A 26361-nucleotide genomic window follows, 5' to 3' on the forward strand; every position below is an offset into this window, starting at 1 on the left:
CCAGCACCCCCCCGCCCTCCCCGGTGTCTGTGTTTCTCTCTCTGGTCGGAGGCGGCGGTAATGGCGGATGGTGGGTTGTGGCGCCGGCGGCGGCTGCTGTGAGGGACGATGAGTTCCTCCTTCGTGCCGAACGGGGCCAGCCTGGAAGATTGTCACTGTAACCTCTTCTGCCTGGTGAGTGCCGGGACCGCGGGCGGGGACCGCGGCGAGCGGGGCGTGGGGGAGGGGGCCGCGAGGTGCGCCCTTGGGCCGTGGGGGAGGGGGTCCAGGTCTGATCCAGATGCTGGAGTCCCCGGGCTAGGCCCAGCCGGCGCCGCGACCGAGCTCCGCACCCGCCTCGGGAGACGCGTTCGTTCCCCCGCGGTCCTGGGCTCAGTTTCAGGAGAGTTGGCTTTTTTTCTCGTCTTGTTTCTGACTTTTTTTTCCCCCCTCACCGCCGTAGTCTTGTTTTCAGCTTGGGCTCCTTATCTGGCAGGACACTAACATTTCCCTCTGTTTTAACTGTTGCTTTTCTCATTGAACATGTATCCCTTCCCACTTTGCATTATTGCCCATTCTCCCACTGTCTTGATGCCTCACTCTGGCGATTCGTTTCCCCCAATAAACAGGACCCCGGAACTTAGGTACTCAAAGTCTCTCTTCGTTTTGCCTTTTTTTTATGAGTCAAACCGACAGAAGGTTAGTTTCTTCCTTGGGCGACTACAGACCTCTGTAAAAACCAATAAATGCCATTTCTGTTTCATACGTTTCCTCTTTAAACTTTGAAAACTGTTTGCCATTTTGACAATTTCTAGCCATCTTGCTTTTATTAGAACATTATGTTTGTGTGAGAGTTGAACGGACTAATAGAGGAGGTGCTATGGTTTTGCACTAAATATTTTTGTTTTTTGCTGGCATGCTTAGAATGTTTTGGGCAGCCTGCTCCAGGTTTTATTGAAAAGTCTAGGGAAGCTGGACGTAGGGATGACAATCTTGTAGCCTTGGCCCATATCTGGGAGCATCCGACTGTTCAAGACTTTAAAAACAGTATCAGTTGTTGCAAATACTTAGCCCTCAATTGGACAGGAGCTTAGCTTCAGCAATGATTTAAAGTTTCGGTGACTTCCTTTTTTCATGTTCCCTGCGCTTTGAGAAATATTAAGAGTATATGATAGGTAAGTGAATTGAGTGGGCGGAGCACAACTAGTTGGCAAGTGTAAACTGCCAGTCATGTATCAGCAGTTTCATTTCTGGCACCTATACTTTGCACCTTTAAGTTAAAGAATTACTGAATTCCCTCTTGAATTTCTTTCAAGATGTTAAATTAAGATCTTCAATGTCCTTTCCCCTGTAAAGTGTTTCCTTGTACAGTGTCCATTAATCAGCATCTCTTCAGATGTAATAAGACAGCAGGTTTTACATTTCTGTCTTCTCCGACTCAGTCTATTTTTGGTGCTTTTAGGATCAGGTTCTTTGAAGATAGACTAGCACATATCTGACAGTTCTTTGTGAGCAGCTATTTGACTTTTCCTAAAAGGGATATGTGAAGAAGTAACAAGAATTTTTTGTTACAGTTCAGACTTCTGTAAACATGGAATGATGATGAGTCTTTAAAAATTAATTTTCTGTTACAAGTTTGACATCAAGGAACAAATGTGACCAGTTAGAACAGAACTTAGGATAGAGAGGAAATGTTTACTCAGTGTGCAGTATTAAAGTACATGTTTATATTTAACTTTATTACGTTTCTTTTAGTTCTCCTTGGAACACCTATTTATTGACTTGCTAGTCAGTGACCTGTCATTGTTAACTTTTTAACTAGTTTTGTTCTTTTCTTAAATTTTTGGTTGTTGAATTATCAGAATTAATAAGCATTTTTTTGGTTGATCTGCTTTCAATATCTTAAGCATATATTGAAAAATTGTAATGTCCTTATGAAACAAAGGACTTTTAACAGTACTTTTGACTTTGTGCAATAATAAAAAAAAAAATCATGCTTTCTTTCTTTCAGGCTGACTTGACAGGAATTAAATGGAAAAGATACGTATGGCAAGGCCCAACTTCTGCCCCTATTCTGTTTCCGGTGACAGAGGAAGACCCCATTTTGAGCAGTTTCAGTCGCTGCCTTAAGGCAGATGTACTTGGTGTTTGGCGGAGAGATCAAAGACCTGGAAGAAGAGAATTATGGATATTTTGGTGGGGTGAAGATCCTAATTTTGCTGACCTTATTCACCATGATTTATCAGGTGACAGCAGCTTATCATTTGTAGCTAATGAATAGCAATATTGGGAAAATACTTTTCCCAAAAATTACTAAGATATTTTTGGTGGAACACTGTTAGGTATGAAACCAGATACAAATTCAACTTCATAGTTTTATTTCATTGTGGTTATTTTACTTAAATTATCTATAGTATGGCAGGCTTTTCAACCTTCAATAACTTTATTCTTTCATCACCCAGCTTCCTCATGAATTTTTCATAGACAGGCTTAAGGAAGGCATGTTATATTAACCTAAGAAACATGGAATCAGGGAGCATAAAGTTCCTAACAAAGTCGTGATAGTTTTGAAGCCAGTTTAACTAAACTTTGAGTCAGCTTTGCAACTGTTCTCTTGTATATACATATATGAATATGCTTTCGGTTGAAGCAGCATCTAGAGATGTTGTATTGTAACTTTCTAGTGTGTTTTTTCAAGGCATATAGTTATTTTGTTATTATTTGTGGTTATTAACATATGAAGACATGTTAATTTTGTTATTCTTGGGGAACGGTTCTTTTATTTTAGATAATGTTCCATCAGACTATCATTAATATGAGAAGAGCGCCAACTTATTTAGCTTTTATAGGACATTAGGGGCACACACTAAAAAGTTACACAGAAATAATTTTATTATGAGCAAATCAATAAGATTTCTTCTGTCTAATTTTTTTTTATTTAGAACCAAATGTTACTTTAGAAAGAGAAACTATAACTCTTCATGAAATTACTGAAGCATGTGTTTACTTTAGACTGTAAGAGTCAGTGAGTCTTTGAGGATAAGAATATATAAATGATTAGTTGTTTCTTGTAAGGTACCAAAGACTTCAGCAAGATGTTTGATAATGATTCTTGACAGGTAAATTTAGGATTTTTAGATAACTAAAAACAGTGTTGTTAATTTAAAGTTGAAGTACTCTCAATTTTCTATTATTGTCTGTTTAACCTATAGGACCTATTTTATTTTTGGATGTAGTATATAGTCCAGGTGACTCTGAAAGAAGCACTTAATAAGACCAAGTTTTGTGCAGAAATGTATGTTACATGTGTTACATTTGTTTTGATAGTTGCTTTTCACCTAATGAACACACTCTTCAGTGTTAATCCTTATTTTTGAGAGTGGTTGCAATTCTTTTATGGTAAATGCTTTCTAGCTTTCCTAATAAGATCCCCACTGGAGAGTCTAGCCCTTAGTTCTAAGTGTGTAATGCTTTTCTAAATATGTAAAATGATTGTATATATGTATATGTGTGATATATGCATATATCTCACGATATAAAATTCCTTTATGGTATCACCAAGATGATGCTTTCTAATTGTCATGCCAAAAGCGAAGCCTGCCAGCTTCCTTTTTCTTTCATTGACTTGAGTATGCTTGAGTTATTTTAATCTTTATTTTAGGCAGTCATAAAAACCACCATGTCAAAATGGTTGAAGACTGGTTTAATGTTGATAAACTATAAACTATAGATAAACTATAATTGTTGATAAATTATAATTCTCTCTTGGGAGTTTCTGTCTTCTTAATAAAGTTGGCAGAGCATCTGAACAGACTGTTCTCTCCCATCCCCCGATTTCATGGAATACATTTTTTAGAATCACAGATAATTTCAACAGATATGTAGTATTTAGTTTTACCATAGTGGGACTAATGTTTTGAAAATTAAAAGTCTATTATATGTGAGCTGTTTTGAGATATTAAAAAATTATGTAGATACTTTTTCTTCTAAGTTTCATGTTCTGAGTTAAATGTTTTTTTTCTGAAACTGAATTACAGTTTAAAACATTTCTTCTCAAGTTTAATTTTTTAGCATAATTAAAAAAATGGTAATACCTGTACTTTAAAATATTGATCTTGAATGTGAATGAAAGTAATTTTGGAATATTAGGTTTTAATTGTCAGATTTTGCTGAAAGCCACTGAATGGTAAATAACTTTTAAAAATTTATCAGAGTGAAAGCAATTGAAATAGTAAACCAAAATACATTAGGAGTAGTATGTAATCATATTTACTGTTCCAAAACCTGCCTGTTTTAAACAGTTGTGTAGTCAGTGGTATTTATATAATGTTCTAGCTTTTTTTAAACCCGTCATTTACTTTAGAATGTTGTTACTTAAATCAGACATCTTAAAGAATAATAAGGTCTTTTCAGATGGAGCATATTTGTCTCACCCTTTTCTTTGCTCCAGGGACACCGTCTGCCTCCCTTTTGGGGTAATTAGTCTGCCTCTGTCTCTCTAGCTAACCCCTTTTTCATTTCTTCCATCTGTGGCACTCTATTCCCTTCTTTTAAGCTCCCTTGAGAAGAGAGCAGCTGGACAGTAGGGGTGGCATCAGCTGTAGGAGGCAATCCTGAGTTCCAAGTGGAGGTGTAGCGCTAAGGAAAGGGGAACCGGAAGGACCCAGGTGGTAGACTAAAAAGCTGGTTAATTTAGTTTGAGCCTGCTCTTCACAGGCAGTGTCCTTCTGTTTGGTTTAGCACCTACCACATCTTGTTACTGAAATGTTTGTAATTATGGTGGTAATATTGCCCTTGTTGGGAAGGAGGGAAGGCATTTCTTTTTGGAAAGATTAGAATTCTGTTTTTATTTTTAACTGAAATATTCAGTAATAAAAGTACAGAATTGCCTTTGCTTAACCCCTTTATCTAACTAAGCCTTTATGTCATCCATAGTGTATTGTTTAAAATAAACTTTTTATTTTAAAACAGTTTTGGATTTACATAAAAGTTGGAAAGATAGTATAGAGTTCATATATAACCCTGACCCAGTTTCTTTTGTTAACATCTTACATTAGAAATGGTACTTTTTCCACAACTAAAGAATGAATCTATTGATACATTAGTATTAACTGAAGTTCATACTTTATTTGGAATTCCTTCATTTTTACCTAACATCCTTTTTTAATCCTGTGATCTCATCCAGGCAGGATTCCACATTCCACTTAATTGTCGTGTCTCCTTAGTCTGTTCTAGACTGTGATAGTTTCTCAGACTTTCCTTGTTTTTGATGAACTTGATAGTTCTGAATAGTCTGGTCAGGTTCCATAGTGCATTTTAAATTTCTGCCTGTCTCTCTTACGTCACGTAGCACATGTTTGGGTCACGTTCCTTTCAAGTTTAGCTAATGTGTAGAAATAGAATTTAAACTTGTTTTATTGGTAATTGGCAAAAATCTGTTACAGCAAACCAAATCTGATTTCACACATACTTTAAACCCTCAGTTACTTTGTAACCGTTTACTGTTTACTAAGACCTATTTTAATACTTGAATACTTTGCAATACTGTTTGCAAAGACCTGATGATTTTGGGGTCAGGATTTGTGCTAACTAGTGTTGGCCTTACTATAACATTCCAGAAAGATATTTGTTCAAAATATCCCTTGAATCCTCAAAGTCAAACACTTTTTATTTAAAACTTTTTGCTTCATTCCTTCTAAGAGAATGGGCGATTGAATGCATATAGGTACGTTTTGATAGAAAAAGGATTGGGGAACAAAACTCCTTTCTGATTACAGTCTTTTAAATTTTATTTATTTTTTTAAATTAAAACTTTGTAGCAGACCTTGTTTAATGCTTATATAATAGAAGTGTAAAATTGGTGGTGGGAAAATTTTAGCTTAATCCCTCTAGTCAAAAGTCAGTCTCTATTAATGGGTAGGACTGATTAATTCTTTTAAGTGTACTGTTAGTTTGCTTCAAAGCAAGATTATTTCATTATTAGTGTGTCCTTGAAGGAGAAAAGTTTTCTGGGTATTTTTATTCTGTGCTTTAAGCTTTTTGGAATTTTATTGCTGTCATCATTGGCTTTAGTTTTTCCTTTAAAACAAAAATAAAAACAATATCTTCTCCTGACGTTTGCATCTTAAAAAAAAAAATCATAGTAAGCTAGAATGTGATGAGACTCTTTGAGAAAACTGATACCTTAAGAACTAAAAAAACATACTCAGTCAGAGCTAAAAATATTTGTTATTTTTCCTGGCTCCTGTGGTCTATATATGGGATTTTAGCAACATGTCCAAATACTTTTATTATGCCAGAATTTCATCATAATACTATCAAACTAAGTGGTCTATTGGTTAGTCTTAGAATTTAATTTTGGATGCTTTTATTGAAGGATATTATAGTGGAATTTAATCTTACGTGGCAGCTTTAATAGGATTGACAAATAGTGTGTTGGAAAAGTCATGACGTATTTTTTTCTATGTTTTTCGTTGCAAATATGCGTCGTGACTTTTCCGACAACCCAATAAATAAACAACAGCAAAGTATAGGAATCTAGTGTCAAATTGAAAAATTGTTTTGTGCCCCAGGTAGCCTGAAAAGTTAATTCATTTCTATCTTCTATACATAATTTATTTGTGACTCAACTCTTTATATTGGTTAATCTAGGGGCAACTTTGTTATATTTCTTCAGTGTATTGTCCATTTTGAGCAAGAAAGGGTGTCTTTTAAACCTTCAAATCAAGGATAACCATAAACATGTTAGGCTGTTTTTAATTCACAGTTAGTTTATCAGGTTTTGCCTTTGATCATTGATGCTGCCAGCGTAAGACTCTCAGTAATATTTGTTGAGTGAATGGCTTATGGATGGGCAATTGTTGTTCAAGACAACGGCAAACTAGAAATGTAAACATTTTTCTTATTCTTACAGGAACATATATGGTATTTTCTGCCATGATAATTTTTGACCCATTCATTATTCATTAGTGTATGTTGTGTTTTAATAGCTTGGCAGAATTATTTAGGAAACGATTAATTCCCTGCCAGCTTATCACTGTGGAGATATTGAAAGATGGCAGTTTTGAGAAAAATGTTGAGTACGAGTACTAGGTATATCAGCTTTTTGTTTTTGATTTTTTTTCCATCTTTGATGACCTGCAACATACTTTGGCATCACTATAATATATATACTCAGGAAAAAAAATTTTATGATAATCAAATTTAGCATTTGAACTTCTGCATTGTTCAAATAAGTACCTCATAAAAAATTTTAAGTAGTGATGATTAAGAGTTCTAATGCTAATAGTAACGGAAAAATACTAAAAACACAGACTTGAAACTATTTTCTCTGGAGATACAGACACTAGAGGAGGAAGACATTTATTTATATGCATTAAGCAGACTTTTTATTAGGCTCTGGTTGATTAAGTTCAAAAATGCTAGGTAAAGATTTGCCATGTGTTCTCTCTCCCTTCTCTAATACAATGCTGGCATTGAGATTCGAGGATTTGTTTTAATTAGCATAAGAGGTGCATATCACTATATTTTGGTTGTACCATTTCACTTTTCATACCTCTGAATACATCATGTAGAGAAGTACTTTTATTATTATAGCATCAGGACATGAGAAACTTGGCTTAGTAGGCTTCTCATTTCTGAGAGACCCTCCCAGCTCCCTGCAAAAAAAACAAAACAAAAACCTTTAGGCTTTTCATTGAGCATTATTAGAACTTAATTCTCATTATTTCCTCAGCAATGAAAAATGCAATTATATTACTTTAGTGTAATGTTTGCTTAGTTATTTGCCATAGGGGTAAAGTGTTTGTTGAAATTCAAAAATTTGTTGATCTGTTTTTCTTTGTTTTATGCATAGCTCCCAATTAGCATTAATCAGAATTGTGGGTATTTGGGGATATAATGTAAAGTGAGGTTTAAGTTCACCTGAATTTTTCTAGATGAAATTTAGAGCAACGAGGAAAATGTGCTTGACTAATTTCTAAACTGTATTTAGTATTTTCATATTATTTAATTGTAGGTTTAACTGAAATAGATTTTTAAAACAAATAAAACCATAAAGTTTTCAGAATTTTATGTGAAAGTTTATATAAATTGTATCGCAGCCTTTACTATGCCAAAGATTTTTTTTATTTACTATTTTTGTGAAGAAAGCAAATTAAGTCTCAAGTTTAAGTGAATAATTTTCTGATATTTGAAGTTTATAGTAACTGTACAACTTTGATATGTAATGGTAACTGTGGGTCTTGGATCTTTAAAACCTAGAAGTAGTTAGAAAAAAGATTTTGGTGAAGGCTACTTGTGTGGAACAAAAACTGGGTTGTCGGAAAAGTCATGACATATTTTTTGTTTTTTTGTTGCAAAAATGTCATGACTTTTCCGACAACCCAGTATTACAACCATTGTGCTTCTTAGAAGATAAGGATTTTTGAGGTAAAAGACAATAAAAATGAAGTATACTAAATAGATTATAAAGAAATGAAGAATTGGGAAATATTTCCAGTATACCTCTCTTGGAATAAAGAATGTATATTTTTAGTAATCGTAAATCACATAATTTGAGGTAAAGCCCTTACTGTAACTTTAATTTTTAAATGATAGACCCTGACTAAGCTGAAAGCAGATTGAGAAAGATTCGTTTTTTTTCCCTCTTAGCAACTCATATATATGCTTGTGATCTAGACCTTTAAATAATTAAAGCAATGTCACTATGTGCCACTTCCCTTTTCTCTTAGCCTGTTTTCTTTAATAAAGTGAAACTCATGGAGTTAAGGCTTTAAATAGAAGTAGATAAGGATGTCTGTAGTAGAATATAAAGAACTTTTTCTATTTAATATTGCTAAATATTAATGATTTAAAAATTATTCTAACTCTTCAAGTATTGTCTTTTTTCTAAAGCTTAACTCATTTTTTTTAAAGCTTACCTTTTTAGAAGAAACACTTGTTTTGAAAGCCTTGACTATATTTTAGGAAACACTTTAAAGAACACCATAAAATCAACATTAACCTTTGTAGTGGCACAAATTTGTATTGCAGTTTAAAGTTCACTGTTATTATGCTTTTAGTTAATGTTTATTCAACCCATTTGTTGTGCAAGTTATGAATATAAACCATGTGTCACTCTTAATACATGCCTGGTCTTTTAATCAAGAGCATCATAGTTTATTATTTTTCTGTGAGTGTATTTTTAGTGTTGAATTAAGAAAGCTTTTGTCGTTTATTATTAAAGGGAAAGATGATGCATATTTATAAATGTTTATAAAGATATATAGGCTATAGAAGGATACTAAATTATATTTGAAATAACAATTTGAAATATAAAAGTTAAAATACTGAAGTAGTAGCTGTCATTTGTAGCAGGTTCAATTGGATGCTTAGTTATAGATATGAAATAGAGAGTGAAAAATTTTTTTTCTGAACTACACCCAGACTTAGAATGACTGTTTATGTTTTTTTGGTAAGGTAACTTGGAGTGGTTAATAGATTTGCTGGCAAAATTGAGGCTGTATAGTTAGTGAAGATAGCTACAACTTGATATCAGTGGTGCCATTTAAAATTTAAGTCTTTAAATTTTTAAATTCCTCCCCCAAGTAGAAGATCCTATACTGAATAGTAATCATCGGAATCATTTGATTGAAATGAGACCTAAGGTGGCTGATAATGCACCGCTTGTTAGTCTCTGAGCCAAAAGCTTCCGTTGTCTTCATCACTTATTTTTATAGTTGAGTCGTGGATTAGAATGCTGATGGACATAAAATGTTTTGAATTTAATTATTAACTGGCTAGTATTTTTGGCAGGCTGAATGACTGGAGGAATTAAGACAAAGTAACAAGTGAGCCAGCTTAGAAATGGGTATCTTAGGTATAGAGTATGTTTAATTTCTCAGGTTATTCAAATATCCTTTTTATTGATACAGAAACCAAATCAGTATGTTTGCAATATAGTGTTACCTTTTTGTATGGTGGGAAAGTAATTTTCAGGTAATTTAATAAAATACATGGCACTTAGGCCTTTTATTCCTCATGGAGTAATTTCGAAACCTGATATTTTAATGTCTAGAGATATATTGAAGTGATTGTAGCCCAATATGCTGAGGTGAGGTAGGGCTTAATGTATTTAGTTTAAACTATAACACTTTTTACTGTATTTATAGTGCCACTACTTTACTTTCTGTTTCGTTCATTTCTCTTGTAGAAGAGGAAGATGGAGTGTGGGAGAATGGACTTTCTTATGAATGCCGTACTCTGCTGTTCAAAGCAGTTCATAATCTGTTGGAACGGTGTTTAATGAACCGAAACTTTGTACGCATTGGCAAGTGGTTTGTAAAGCCTTATGAAAAAGATGAAAAACCTATAAATAAAAGGTAAGCTATCTTATTTAAACTCTTACTTGGTATTTCTTTAGATTTGTTCATTTTTATGGTCTTACAGAAAATATGGACTAAAATATGCTAATATATTACAGATATACTTAGGAGGTTAACTTTGGTAAAGTACAATAAGTATTCAGTTTTTTTTTTGACCACCCTTTCTTTTACACATATTAAGGATTTTTTTGCAGTGGGAATAGGCTATATGTCAATAAGTGACCTGAGTTTTGTTTGGGGATGATAGAAAAACTGGGATGAAAGCAGAGGCTTATGCATTGAAGTACACTTTTTGGTACCAGTGAAAATAGTACTAGTGTAAAATGTTCTTAGTACTAGTGGAAATATATTCATGGCACTCTTAAAATCATGTAATATTACTACTTGTTAAAGAGAGTGATCTGTAGTTACGTTTTGGGTTAACTACCTTTACATTCCCAAACCTCTCATTTTGCTTTTAAAGTGGTTTAAGTTTGTGTTTTTCTCTCTAAGATATGTTTACTCTTGGGGTGTTTATAATGTTCTTGAACTTTGATTTAAGCCAGTTTGTGACACTTAATTTGTAGAGTAGTTGCAGATGAAGGCACAGAAGACTTTAAGGTGCCTTCTTATCCTCTGCAGTTAAAAGCTTTCGGTTACTACTGTTCTCTGTGATTTAAATATAAGGCACAATATTTTAAAAGATCCAGTCCCAAGCAATTGAATTAATGAGGTTTCAAGTGAGATGAAACAGTGGCGAGTAAGATGGGATGTGGAAGAAGAGAAATTGAAGGAAATTTATTAGTTTTCCCAAAAATATGTGAAAATATGAAGTAAATTTGGTTGTTATTGTAATCATTGTTGAGATGCCATCTTTTATGTCATATGTGCACATCTTTTTTCATGTGCACGTGGAGTTTTTTCAAACTTCCCTTTTTAGTTTTAGAAGAATGGATGAATAGATAAGCCTGGACAAATCAAGATTCTTTCATTTTTTTCCTCTTTGAAAATTAAAGCACACCATTATTGTCAACAAAATACTTGTACAAGTTGGGAATGCATTCACTTGCAAATGACAGAAAACCAAACTCTAGGTTATGTAGGAATTGACTTTTCTCAATAGCAGGGACTCTGGAGGTAGACAGTCAAATAACTGGTGCATCTGTTCTATAATGTCGTCAAGAACTCAGATTCCCTGGAATTTTCTGCTCTGTCATCTTTAGCCTTTGGCTTTCATTCTCCTGGTCCCAGTGGGTGTTGTACCTTCAAATGTCACTCACAGTGGATTCCAGGCAGGAGAAGGAAGGGAAGAAGTGAGCGGGGCAGGGGTGACCCTTGGATTAGAAAACAGATTCTTTCCTGAAAATTTCAGCGACATATCATTGACTATACTAAGAGAAACAAATTTTTATGTGGCAACATTGCCACTCTGAACAAAAGAAGGCTTTTGGTTAGTAAGAAGAAATGGAAAATAAATATTAAGTAGGCAATTAGAAGGAGAAATAGATATCAGTAGGCAATTAGCAATGTTTCATATACATTTATGTAGGTTTAAGAAGTCAAGCAGATTACCAAGATTTAAAATGAAAAGCTGCAGCCAACTACTAGATGTGCTTCTCAGCATCAATCGTTTTCAATTCTTTTAACTAAATCTTTTAACTTACCTGTTTAAAATTTTAGAAGCAATTAACATGCTTGAGTTTTCAGTTATTTCAGTTACTTAGGATTACTCTGTTGACTTTCTATTGATGGTTTAGGTATTTTACTCCCCCCATCAGATAACTTGTTACCTGGACATACTTGTATATACTCTTTTCCTTCCTTTCCTTACTTTTACCAAGATTTGGTAAAGACAACACCTATTGTTTACATTATGTGGTTATATAAATATTGTGGAGCCATACAGTGTATTAAGATTATGTTCAGTTTCCTGCACATCTTTTTGTTTTCCTCAGTGTTAATGATCAGTCTCTTTTTTCACTGAATTATCTGTATTAGGGGTTGGTAAACTACCTCCCCACAGGGCAAACACAGCCTGCCACCTGTTTTATAAATAAAATTTTGTTGTTATACAGCCATACTCATTCATTGATGGTTTATTTTATGCCCACTTTCACACTACAGCAGAGTTGTATAGTTGTGACACAAACAGATGACCCCCAAAGCCTAAAATATGAAGCCTAAAATATTCTCTGGTTCTTTACAGATAATGTTTGCTGACCCCTGATCTATGTACTTATTGATAATCCACCCCTAGACTATCTACCAGAAGTATAAATCTTCCCTCCTTACCTTTAAGGAGTTTATGTTATCTATGAGTTCCTTTTTTTCTCTCTCCTGTTAACATCCCTATGTGAGCCCTTCATTCTTTTCCAATTTGGACTGGTTGTTCTATAGGTGTGTTTCTCAGCAGTCATCTTGGGAATTTCCTTTGCCTTTCTGTCTGTGTTGGATTCCTTATTTTCTAGATCTAATTTTTTCTTTTTTTTTTTATCTTACTGTTTTGGTAGTGCCCCTCCACCAGTAGTTTCCTGAGAAGAGAGTACATGAGAGATAATATTTTTGAGACCCTGAATGTCTGAATTACCTTCTTTTCTACTTTAAGAGTTCTGAGCACTAAAATGCTGAGTGGGAGTTCTGTGTAATGAGTAGCCATGACGTTTCATTTCAGGCTTTTGTAGGGTGATTGGTCAGAGACCTGGCCATTTTTATTAGGTGCCTGTTGCCCAACTTTCTTATGTGTCTTCCCCCATTCCCACCCCTTTAAGTTAGTCAGTTTTCCCTGAGGAGTTCTTCAGTATCCTGACTGCTGGAGTGTATAAGCTTTGCTGCCAATGTTTAGGGAGCCCATTAGGGAAAGAGGGCTGTACTTAATATACTTACATTGGGAAATATTCATTTAGTATTTAGATTTTCCCTTAATCCCTCTTTTAAATACATTGTCTCAGCTATATATAGTATCTGAGTGCTTGAGTCCGTCTGTTTCATCCAATTCAGACATTGAGAACCTCAATAAGTTTTCCACTGATGAGGAATAATGTAAAGAGCTTATCTACAGGATGGGTAAAGTGGATCCAGGAGTCTAACTTATTCATTTGAACTTTCATTCCTTCTGTTTTTAGTTATGCTATACACCCACCTTCAGAGATATACTGTTGTCTTCACCTTCTGAGCCTTTCTGGGATTATGTGATTTGATTTGGTTTACATCTTGGTGTCCTCCTCTTAGCGTTTACTAAGTCAGTTACTGTTTTTGCCTTTGCTTGCTAGCTCTCCAAATTTTGTGGCCATCCCTTGTCTCCTACTGTTACTTCTACCATTCTTTTTGTCCTCCCCCTACCCTTTACTATGTGGAGGGGGTTTCACAAAGAAGTAGAGGTAAATGAATGTGTTCAGTCAGCCAGGTAAGATACTGAAAGTATCTTTATTAAACTTTCTCAATGGGCTGTTATTAATAGAAAATACAACTTTTCATTATTGGAAATTTCCATGAATCCAGTAGATTACTTACTTAACCATGTAATTGAGCACTAATGTCTTTCCATGGACTGACCCATTTAGAATGGGAGCTAAGTTGAAACTGTTCTTTTTTTAGTGGAGTGGTACCAGAAATAGTGTGTGTGCTTTTGAATTACTCTTTAAGCATAGTTGTATAAAACTGACTTTATCCAGGAAAGATAAATGCTGGTCCTCAAATCTTTTTTTCGCAGGAACTTCCCTGCCACCTCCCCTCCCTTTAGGAAGGCAAGTAGAAAAAAATCAAGCAGATAAGTTTCTCAACTTCTAATTATGATTTGGGACTACTTACTTTACCATTGAATTCAGTGGAATGATACTGGGAAGCTAGAACAAGATTGAGTTATAAATTAATGCATTTTTAGCCCATATGAAGTTAATCAATTAAGGAGCATCATCATATATACTGTTTTTGTTTACTGATCAATTCACTTTTTGTTAAACTTGTATAAACATTCTTAAAAAGAATTAACACAGTTGTCAAGGAAGAAAATTTGTACTGTGAAACTGGTTTGGTTTGAACAAAGGAGAAAATAATATTCCTGACCTTTGTTATTCTTCCTTTTTTTCCCCCTTAAATATTGATTCTCATCTTCCAGTAATCTGGACTTCCATGTAATTAATCATCTGATTAACTGTAACAGTCTTCAGAGACTGAAAGAGAAGAAACAGATTTACTGTAAAGAACCCCTCAACTATCAGGGTAATTAACCACTGGAACAAACTAACAGGAAATGTAAAAGAATTACCAGTCTACAGATATTTGGTTAAAAGAATGACCAGTTTTTTGTTTTGAACAGTTTAGGCGTGTTCCTGTTCTATGGTCACTGTATGTATTAGTGAAACCACAGGTAAATGGGCTGTAGTAAGTACCAGCAACTTACTGTAGGTTTTAAATAGCCTCTTAGTAAAAGATGTTACAAACTTGTGATGTTTGAGAGCACATTTGAAGAAGATTACTTTGAAGAACTTTCATAAGTTTGTGTTTGCTTAAGCTTTTTGTCATATTGAATTTATTATAGCAATTTTTTAAAGACAGCTAGTCCAATCTCTTACAGTGTGTATTGACATAGGAGGTCTGCTAGGTGCCAATTGAGATTGCATAGGAAGGTAATAAGTCAATAGGGAACATGTCGGATTTTAGTATCTACTTTAATTTTACCCCATTCCCTCAACTACAGATGTAGCCATGTAATTAATTTCTATAGAAAAAAAATATATTGCTTAGTTGGTAAATCTACTTGGAGATTTTTACTCTGCTATGTTAGATAGTTATCCTTAACCTTAATTTCAAAAGGTAATAATAGCATATATACACACAGGGTAGAATAAATAAATTTTTGCTGAATATACAGCATAAAGGTGATAGGATCAAATATCTGGTTCTGTATGTTCTCAGCCCTTATTTTGGGTCCTGAAATTAAGTATTAGCAAAGAACCTAGTCCACAGAGAGAGAGAGATTTGGTCTAGTGGGGGGAAGCAGGCAAAGAAATTTATAGGAAGGAGTACATTCGTAAGTATTTGTATGGAAGTAATTAGTCATAACTAGAATATTAGGGCAAAGTAAGGAAGTTTTAAAATTATACTGTTCAGTGTAGTAGCCACCAGCTACTTGTGGCTATTGAAATTTCAATTATGTAATTGAAAAAAAGTTCAAAATTCAGTTTCTTAGTTGTACAAGCCATACTTCAGTGTTTCTATGTCTATCTAGTATTGAGTAATATAGATGTAGAATATTAACATTATTGTAGAAAGTTCTTTTGGTTGGTATTGCTTACACAACAGTCTTTATACTTATAATTAAAATATTTTGGGAGCTTCACTAAAGAAGTTGGTCAAGGTTAATTTTGTTTTTAAGGCAGTACATGAAAGATTATACTTTAAATTTCATCCGTAAAGCTGTGTTTATCTTCTACCACACATGTGGCTTTTCCACAGTCCTTTTTGTCCAACATTTTAATTAAATATGAGTACCATAAGATTCAAGTCTCCTCTGGAGAATATCAGCCATTTTATGTAACTTTATGATGTCCTGTGGTTGGGTTTCCTAGTACCTCTGAAAATCGGAACTACTAGGGAAGCTAAGAGCTAAAACATCACTGTTACATTTTCTAAGGACTCATTTCTCCTCTTTTTGTCTTTTAAGGTAGCACTGTCCGATAGAAATATTGGGTTGTCGGAAAAGTCATGACATATTTTTTCCATGTTTTTTTTTCCCCCATGTTTTTCGTTGCAAAAATGCGTCGTCACTTTTCTGACAACCCAATATATACTAATGTGAGTCACATGTAATTTTAAATCTTCTAGTAGCCACATTAAAAAGTTTTTTAAAAGGTGAAATTAATTTTAATAATTTAACCCAATGTATCCAAAATGTCATTTAAGCATGTAATTAAAGATGCAAAAGGTATTAATGAAATGTTTTACTTTTTTTTAAACTAAGTCTTGGAAATCTAATATACATTATTCTATACTTAAGAGTACATCCGAATTTGGACTGACCACATGTTGCATGCTTGATAGTCACATCTGTACCGGGGGTGCCAGAAAAATGTATACACATTTATTTTAAGAGATGTTATCTATGTATTACTTTTCGAAGTTGAATTGAATTACGTAGCAGTGTGTAGTATGACATTCCCCCAAAAGATGGCATTAATCAAATGAATGCTAGTGTCACCATGTGAAAGGCAGGACAGACAAAGAAAATCGCGGAAGCATGGTTAATGTTCGAGGAGTAAAAGACCATTTTGAAGTGGGATTTGAAATCCGAGAACATTGTAGAAGTACAACAACAGTGAAGGCGTGAGTATGCAACAGAACATCCAACATGCCTAACAGTTGCGTGCATTCGTGATAAGTTTGAGACGAACAGTACTGTGTGTGATGTGCACAAGGGAAGATCCGGGAGGCCTCGCACAGCAACAAGTTCTGCTTCTGCAATGGTGTTGGAACAGTTTATATGCTCGCCACAGAAGCCTACCAATAGTGTGCATGGTAGACAGGACTTAGCAGAACCAAACATATGACGCATTTTTATTATTTATTTTATTTTATTTTATCTTATCTTATTTTTTAAGCTGAGCCATCCTGCCACCTATTGGCAGCTCAGTGGCTGCTCAGCTCAGGCCGGGAATAGAACCGCTGTTGCTCAGAGTTCAAACTCTTGAGCGAGCTCTTAACCAACTGAGCCACTCGGCCGGCCCTCTATGACGCATTTTTAAAACAGCAAAATGGAAAGTTTTCATCTCAAGATGGGTATACATTTTTTTGGCACCCTCTGTATATTGGTTATTGCATTAACAGCACAATTCTAGGGCTTTAAGCCCAGCTGAGTTTGGTCGTGTTTATTGATAAAAGATACCTTCTCTCTGATCTGTGAACCCTCTTGGAACTGTATGCTAAACTTAGAGTGTGCTCTAGAATCTCAAAGGTAGGGGAAACCTCCACTTTATTGTAAGATACCCACTATTTGTCAAGTTGGGCATAGGTACTGTCTGTTTTTTCCTCTCCCTGAAGCCTGTCTGGGCTGGTCTGTTATTGTCTAGTATCAAGATTATTCATTCTATTTCTAAACACTAAGTGATGATATAATAGTACTTATTATCCATGAAATTTCTCTATGATGCTGAGTCATTAGGATTTGCATGGTCAGTTTTCCACATTCTCAGTCGTTCCAAAAATATTTATGAGAAAAATTTAGTGCTATGAGAGACTTGTTTCTTTCTCTTTTCCCCCTCTCAGTTAAGTTTTTCTTACTATCATTTCTTACTTTGATTCTTACTACAGACTGATACAAATTTGTCTTTTTGAACTGTTGGTTTTAAATATGAATGATAATAGAGAAATTTTTTTTTTGAAGGGGAAAAGGGAGTGAGAAACCATTGCCTAAGCAGAACTGGCCAGGCAGTGTTCGAATTAGCCCTTAATAAGTATTAGCTCAATTCTCACAACAACCCTATTACTCCAGTTTTACCATAGTTAAAACAAGCACAGAGAGAGAGGTTAAGTAACTTGTCCAAGGTCACAAAGCTTTCAAGTGTTGGAGCTGGATTATAGGGTATACAAATTATGAGACAGATTGTTATCATGTAGACCACTAGAGCTTCTGCAACTACATATAAGATTATAAAGAGTACTTGAAGTAGTGAACCCAAATAATACGTTGTTGGCTTTAAGTATTCTTTATTTTTTTAAAGATTTTATTGGGGAATTGGGGGAGGGGAACAGTGTTGGAGAATTGGGGAAGGGGAACAGACAAGTTGCTGTCCTTTTGTTCTTCAGTCTAGTTGTGGAGGACGTCGCTTCACTGGCCCATGTTGGTATTATCATTGCGCTCTGGGTGAGGCCGACTGGTCGCTGGCCATTGGACGGCCGCTCCTGGCGGCTCATGGCCGCTCACGCATGCTGCTGGCCATTCACCATACAGCAGCCCACTGCAGCAGCGGCTGCAGCCTGTGCCTTCGCAGGGGACTCAGGGCAGCCCAGCTCCAGGTCGAGTTATTGTTCACCATCTTAGCTGTAGAGGGCGCAGCCCTCATGTGGGATTCAAACTGGGGCCCTGCTGCTCAGAGCTGGTGTCCCAGACCAGCTCTTAACCAACGTGCCACTCGGCCAGCCCTTAAGTATTCTTTATAAGGTTAGTAATATGCTCACTAAGTGAGAAGTATTATATACAAAATTCATGGGTAAGGTGTTTTAATATTCTGAATTTTAATATAGATCCTTTTTTCAAGGGGATATGTTAAGAATACCTAATACTGAAGTTATATCTGTAAATTTAAGAAATTTAATAAACTACTATGAGGGCTACAGAAATATATATTAATGCAGTGGTTCCCAAACTTGTCTGGATGTGGAATCACCTTGAGAGATTAATATTGATGCTTGTGTTTTAACCTGAGAATGTGGCCTGGGCTTTGGAATTTTTAAAAGATCTCCAGGTGATCCAATTATTGAAAGACAGATTTCAAAACTGTTGAATTAATGGAATAATCCAGGAATTAGAAGGACTAGGTTTTTTGTTGTTGTTTGTTTTAATGGTGGTAAAATATGCACAACAAAATTTACCGTTTTAACCACTTGTCATTGTACAGCTCAGTGGCATTAAGTACATTCACATTGTTGTGCAGCCACCACACTCTCTATCTACAGAACTTTTTTTATCATCCGAAGCTGAAAATCTGCCCATTAAATAGTAACTCCTATTTCCCCCTCCTCCTAGCCCCTGGTAATCACTATTCTGCTTTCTGTCTCGAATGAATTTGACTGTTCTGGGCACCTTACTTAGATAAATGGAATCATACAGTATTTGTCTTTTTGTGTCTGGCTTATTTCACTTAGCATAATATCCTCAAGGTTCACATGTATGTTGTAGCATGCACCACAATTTCATTCCTTTTTAAGGCTGAATAATATTCTGTTCTATTTTTTCTGTACCACATTTTGTTTATTGATTCATCTGTCAGTGGACATTTGTTTCCAGTGGGTTTCCACTTTTTGTCTATTGTGAATAATGCTGCTATAAATATTGGTGTACAGATATCTGTTCAAGGCCTTGCTTTCAGTTCTTTTGGTGATATACTCAGAAGTGGAATTGCTGGATCATACAATAGTAATTCTGTGTTGGTTTTTTTTTTTTTTTTTTTTTTTTTTTTTTTTTTTTTTTTAGGAATCACCATACTCTCATAGTGGCTGCACCGTTTTACATTTCCACCAGCAGTGCAGGAGGATTCCAATTTTTCCACATCCTCTTTTTTTTATTTTTCTTCTGTTTTTTTCCTTCCTTCCTTTTTTATCGTTCTTACTGTAGTTTTGATTTGCATTTTTTTAATGGATTAGTGATGTTGAGCATCTTTTTGTGTGCTTGGTTGCCATTTGTATAACGTGTTTAGATAGATGTCTGTTTAAGTCCTTTGCCCCTTTTTAATTAGTTGTTAGGATGACTAGGGTTTTATGTCAACATTGCCTTTAACTAGTTTTATGATCTTAAGCCATTTAACTTTTTTGTGCCTTGAATTCCCTACCAGCAAAATAGTATATCATCTTTTTGTACCTAACAAAAATGCAAAAAATAGATTAAATATGGCTCTTCTTAAAGCAGTATACATATTAAACTGTTATAGAACAGCTAACTTTAATCTATAAGCTTGTTTTCATTTTCTGTCTTAGAAATAAAGAATCTTTTGTTTAATTTCAGTACTTAAATGAGGAACATTTCTCTACAACAGGTGACTGTTGAGGTTTCATCGGTAAATCCTGCCTCACTCATACCCTTTTGTTTTGGTTATTACTGTGTAAGCTCCTGGAGAGCAGTGGTATTCTCTACAGTACTTTGTAGTAGCTAACGGTATCTTGGATTTTCCTTTTTACATGGATTGTTTTAACTTCACTTTTTTAAGTGAAATGTTTGAGGTGATATTATCAATATATCTCTCCTTGAAAGACGAGCCATTCTTAATTTAGTATGGCAATATTACCTAACATTCTCTTTGTCCTATATTTTCTGACTAAAATATTGCCTTTAAAAGTAAGAATTTCAGAAATTTTATCCCATATTTAGAATGTTTAGTTTTTTTCTCCTATATCATGCATAAACTTGGTTTATTTTAAACCATTTTATAATTAGATCAGACTGCATTGGAAACATGCTAGCAGCATAGGAGGTGATGTTTTTCTTTAATCATATATAGGCAATTGAAGTTGAGAGCTGCTGGTGAGTAGGGCAGTGCAGATAAACAGAGCTGAGAGATTGATCATATTTGCATGTTGGAGTATTGGGTTTTTACAAAGACCCCGTGGAGACAAATTTATCACTTTACATCAGAGCCAAGTTTTGTTTTCTGATTCAAAAATTAAGATGGTCAAGTGCTCATTGGACATATGGAAAGGCTACATTGGGCCTTCATTTTATGGGCCATGATTTTTGTATATACCAGATTGCGTTTATTTTCCTAAATAATATTTCATAGAATTTAAGTACATTTACTTTTTAACATTTTCCAGATTATAATAATCTGTTTAGGAAAATTTTTAGTCACATTATTTGCTTTTTATGTCCTGGCAAAAATTCATTTTGAGTGGCCTTTTTTATTCTCATTTAATGTTTTATGTATGAAATGAAACAGTTGAAAGCTGTATTTTTAAGAACCATACTTCACTGATTAAAAGAACAGGAAATATGAGGATATAAAATTCAGGTCTCCTAGCCTCTTTGTCTTTTAAAGATAAAGAACATGAGACTGTTTTAGGTTGTTGTTTATACTTGCAAATGTTCTTGGAATTATTTGCAATTCAGATTTTAAAATCTGCTATTCAGTTACTGAGGAAGCACACAGCATTCATAATCATTTGGCATCCTAACTTGATCCCCAAAACTAATCAAATTACAATTTCTCTACGTAATAGATTGTTCTTGCTTGAGTCACTTCCTTAATAAATGTTTTCCTTGACATAAGTAGTTTTAGTTAGTAATTCCCTCTTTAAACACTTAAATTTTTCTCCCTCTACTAAGAAATACTTCTAAAGTTTCCTGAAAAACATTGTAATGGTAAAAAATATATAGTCACTCTGACCAGTTGAATATGAATTTTCTTAATGTTTTAAAAGCATTTTTGTCTTTTAAATTCTCATGTCCTTTTTTATTTAGAGAGAAAAATACCCATTATTATTACCCATAATAATTTTCTCATCATTTTCCAGCATCTTATATTACTTGCTACCAATCATGTGGTCCCAAAGCCAATGTTACATATCTAGGTTTTTGTCATGGTAGCATCTCACCTTTGGTGCCTGTCATTTATTGCTATGTAACAAACCACCCCCAATACATAGGGGCTTAAAACATCAGTTTTGTATTGTTATTAATGTATCTGCAGGTCAACCAGGGGTTAGTAAATCAGGTCCACACTGTAAACTATCGGTTGGGTAGAAGTGCATTCCATACAGTTCTCATCTACGTTAGACCAGTGAGCCAGCGAGGGCATGTTTTTATGAAAGAAGCACTGGAGGGCAAGCTGAATGCATAAGCACATTTCAAGCTTGGCCAAAGCAAGTCACAAAGCAAGCCTACATCAAGAGTTGGGGAAGAATATATCACCTCTAATGGGAGGAACTACAAAGTCACACCAAAGAGCTTGGATAAAGAGGGAGATGAGCAAACCATAATACAAAGCTACCGTAATCAAAACTGTGTGGTGCTGGCATAAAGACAGCTACATAAACCAGTGGAATAGAATCAAGTTCAGAAGTAAATTCTTGTGTGTGTGTTCAGTTGATCTTTGACACGGTGCCAGAACTACTCAGTGGGGAAAGGACAGTTTCTTCAACAAATGGTGTTGGGAAAATGGGGTATCCACATGCAAAAGAATGAAGTTGGATACTTACCTTACACTATATAAAAAAATTAAACTCAAAATGGATTAAAAACGTAAACATAAGACTTACAACTATAAAACTCCTAGAAGAAAACATAGGGTAAAAGCTTCATGACATTAAATTTGGCAATGGTTTGTTGGTTATATACCAAAAGTTTAGGCAAGAAAAGCCAAAATAGACAGATGGGACCATATCAAGCTTAAATACCTTTGTGCATCAAAGGACGTAATCAACAATGAAAAGGCAATTTACAGAATGGGAGAAAATATTTGCATATCATATACAGTAAAACCTTGGATTGCGAGTAACTTGGTTTGTGAGTGTTCTGCAAGACGAGCAAACATTTCTAGTACATTTTAACTGGGTAAGTGAGCAATGTCTTGCAATATGAGTAGCTTGTTTCCGGAACGAATTATGCTCGCAAATCAAGGTATTACTGTATTTGGTAAGGGGTTAACATTCACCATATATAAAGAACTACAACTCAACAACAAAAAATCAAATACCGTATTTTGCCGTGTGTAATGCACACTTTTTCCCCAAATTTATGAGGGAAAAATAAGGATGCACATTATACATGGGTAGTACTAATTTTATATCTATATAAATGTTTTAAAATCTTATTTATGCTTATGAGTTAAAAGTGTAACTATAGAAATCATTAACTCTATCTGTATGCAAAATAATACTCGAATACCATAATCAATTTTGTTGAACTTGCAACGACGAGTTCTTGACCTTCTATGATGCATAAATATCGTAAATTTGTTACTAGTACATACAATTTCTTGTACCTTGTATCTGTTCTTGTATTTTGTAATTATTACATAAAACTTCTTGTACCATAATATGTTAAATAAATGCTAAAATTCCTTTATAATACAAAAAACATGTACCTAAATGTAAACAAATACAAATTTGAATCAAAACGAAAGACTTTTTTCCCTGAAAGTTTGAGGCAAAAACATGGGTGCACATTATACACAGGAGCGCATTATACACGGCAGAATACAGTAACCCAATTAAAAAATGGGCAAAAGACTTGAATAAACATTTCTTCAAAGAGGATATACAAATGGCCAACAAGCATATGAGAAGATTCTCAACATCACCAATCAGCGAAATGCAGATAAAAACCACAAGAAGATACCACCTCATATCTGTTAGGATGGCTACTATAAAAAAAAAGAAAACGAAGAATAACCCGTGTTAGTGAGGATAGAGCAGTTGGATCCCTTGTGTACTGTTGATGGAGTTCTAAAATGGTGGCAACCATTATGAAAAACAATATGGCAAAAATTAATAATAGAACTACCATATAATCCAGCAATCCTACTTCTGAATATATATCCAGAAGAATTGAAAGCAGGATCTTAAAGAGATATGTTCATAGCACCCTATCGCAATAGCCACGAGGTGCAAGTAACCCAAATGTCCATTGGTGGATGAATGGTCAAGCAAAATGTGTTATGTACATACAATGGGCTTTAAAAGGAAAGAAATCCTGTCACATGCTACATCATGGATGAACCTTGAGGACATTATGCTAAGTGAAATAAGGCAGACTGTACGTGGGGCCTGCCGAGTGGCGCAATGGTTAAGAACTGGCTTGGGACGCCAGAGGGCCCCGGTTCGGATCTCACATATGAGGGCCAGTGACACTGCTCTCCGCAGCTAAGATGCTGAACAACAGCTCAACCTGGAGCTGGGCTGCTGTGAGTCGCCGGTGACGGCATAGGCTGCAGCCTCTGTGGCAGTGGGTTGCCATGGGCTACCGTATGTAGCCAGCAGCCACAGTGAGTGGCTGTCCAGAAGCCGGCGACTGATCTGCCTCGCCCGGGAAGAGAGCAGTGATGGTGCCAACTTGGGCCAGTGAAGCAATGTCCTCTACAACTAGACTGAAGAACAAAAGGACAGCAACTTGTCTGTTCCCCTTCCCCCAATTCCCCAGCACTGTTCCCATCCCCCCCAAGTCCCCAATAAAAATCTTAAAAAAAAAAAGACTACGTGTATGATTGTACTTACAAGAGGCATCTATAGCAGTCAAATTCATAAAAACAGCAAGTAGAATGGTGGTTGCCAGGGACTGGGAGGAGGTAGAAAGGCATTGTTTAATGGGTGTGGTTTAATATTTGCAAGACAAAAAAGTTCTGGAGATCTTTTTCACAAAATATGAATATACTTAACAATATTTAATGGTACATTTAAAAATGGTTAAGATGGTAAGTTTTATGTTGTGGGGTTTTTTTTTACCATAATTAATAAAAACAATAGATGGGTAAAGAATTGGGACCCATAACTCAATCTTCCAAAGATAATAAAATTATAATTCTTTTTATCAAGGGATTTACAACCCGTCAGGGAGTTTAATTAGTAAGTAAATAATAGTAGTGCTATTATAAATATTATAAGCATAGAATATTGTGGGAACACATAGATGATGCTTAAAGGAGGAATGATTAAAATTTTGTGGTAAACAAAGGGGAAGCTCTTGGTGGATTAAGTTATCTGTCTAGAGAGTTTGGCAAGGATCAGATTGTGAAGGGTCTAAACTGCTATGCTAAGGTGTTTTTCATTTAGTCCTGAAGGCATTGGGGAACTATTGATTTCAAGCCTTCCAGTCACATGATCAGAATTAATGTTTAGAAAGTTCGCTGACAGCAGTGTTAAAGTAACGAAGATAAATTAGAGACTTTAATAGTTATTCATTCAGACCTTAACAAGACAAAGAACTGACAAATCATAGATATTTAAGAATTAGAATCAGTAGGAATTAGTGATGGATTTATTAGTTGAATTTAAGGAGTTTAGGGAAAAAAAATTTAAGATGATTTCTGTTTCTGGCTTGGGCAACTGTATAGGTATAGACTTGATAAGAAAAGGAATATGTTTGGTTAAAGATAAGAGGTTTAGATATGGACTTCATTGTACAGTACTTAGTGTGTGTCTCTTCTGTGCCAAGGATCTATTCTACATTCTGGGGATACAAGATTAAACAAAGGAGACAGATTCCTCCTCCAACTGAGCTTATGTTCTATAAGAAATAAAGAAATTATAATATGTTAGATTGTGACTATTTTTTTAGCCAAAACAAAACAAATCCCAGAAGAGGAATTGAGGGGCAATTTAAAGTGGGTTGGATGATCAGCGAAAACCTCACGTAGGTATTTGAATAAAAACCTTATGAAGGTGAATGCAGATACCTGGAATGTAGTTTTAGGTCGAGTACAGTAGGTACAAAGGCCTGGAGTATTTAAGGAACAAAGGAGAGGCCAGTTGAGGGAGAAGGGAAAGTATTAGAAGACTAGTAGGAGATGAGGTCAGAAAAGTGAGAGGAGAGGTATTGGGGGTGGATATGCTAATGTAAGAATCACTTTTATGAAATTGCTTGTTTGTTTCTTTTCCCCTAAGGAATTAAAAGTTTTCATTATCTAGGTCTTAAGACATTTTCATAGCATCCTGTACCTGGTTTTTGTTATAGCATTAGCCATAACTATAGTATAATTAAATAAATGGGTACTTACCATAGTATCATGTGCTTAGTTGTAAAATATTTGTTAAATAAAGAAATAACATTTGCTTTCACTTGGTGGCTTAATATGGAGTGCATTTAGATCTGAATAAAATACTAAGTTTTAATGCAGAGTGCTTTTGAATGTGCGTGTGTTTTTTTGTTTATTTTAAGTATTTGGAGATAGGTTTGTGTTGGTAGGTTTTTTTGTATGTTTTGTAGTGTGGGTACCTAACCACTGCTGTAAAATACTGCTGGAAAGCAATAATAAAATTGAGTTTACTTTAAATGAGCATTAGCAATGGTTTATTTTTGGATGGACAGTTCTCAAAGTTACTAGTTAACAGTCTCTTATCTTGACTTGGTGATTATTTTATACTCTTATACCATAGCAAATGTCCATAATCTTTGTAATTACTCATCAAATAGCTATTCCAATAAGGGTGTCTTTTAATGAGAGAAGAAACAAGCTTAATTTACTTAAATAATTTAAATAATTTTAAATTTTATTTCCTATTGGCTTTATCAGTTATACTTCAGTAAAACTGAGGGGGTGGGGAACTATTGGCTAAATGCAGTATAGTATCCTGGATTGAATATTGGAACAGAAAAAGGGCATAAGTGGAAAATCTGGTG

General features: G+C 34.9%; 1 protein-coding gene across 1 annotated transcript in view; it reads left to right on the forward strand.

Moving 5' to 3' along the window:
• The first annotated feature begins 6 nt into the window (after positions 1-6).
• MED13 (mediator complex subunit 13) overlaps positions 7-26361 on the forward strand; it is a 96066-nt gene continuing 69711 nt past the window's right edge. Inside the window, exons 1-3 of the mRNA XM_019636706.1 lie at positions 7-174; positions 1991-2225; positions 10172-10340. Coding sequence (XP_019492251.1) covers positions 109-174; positions 1991-2225; positions 10172-10340 — 470 coding nt within the window. The 5' untranslated portion in view covers positions 7-108. The remainder of the gene's footprint in view (positions 175-1990; positions 2226-10171; positions 10341-26361) is intronic.

This window comes from Hipposideros armiger, unplaced genomic scaffold (genome assembly GCF_001890085.2).
Source record: "Hipposideros armiger isolate ML-2016 unplaced genomic scaffold, ASM189008v1 scaffold_29, whole genome shotgun sequence".
In the NCBI taxonomy this organism is placed as follows: Eukaryota; Metazoa; Chordata; class Mammalia; order Chiroptera; family Hipposideridae; genus Hipposideros; species Hipposideros armiger.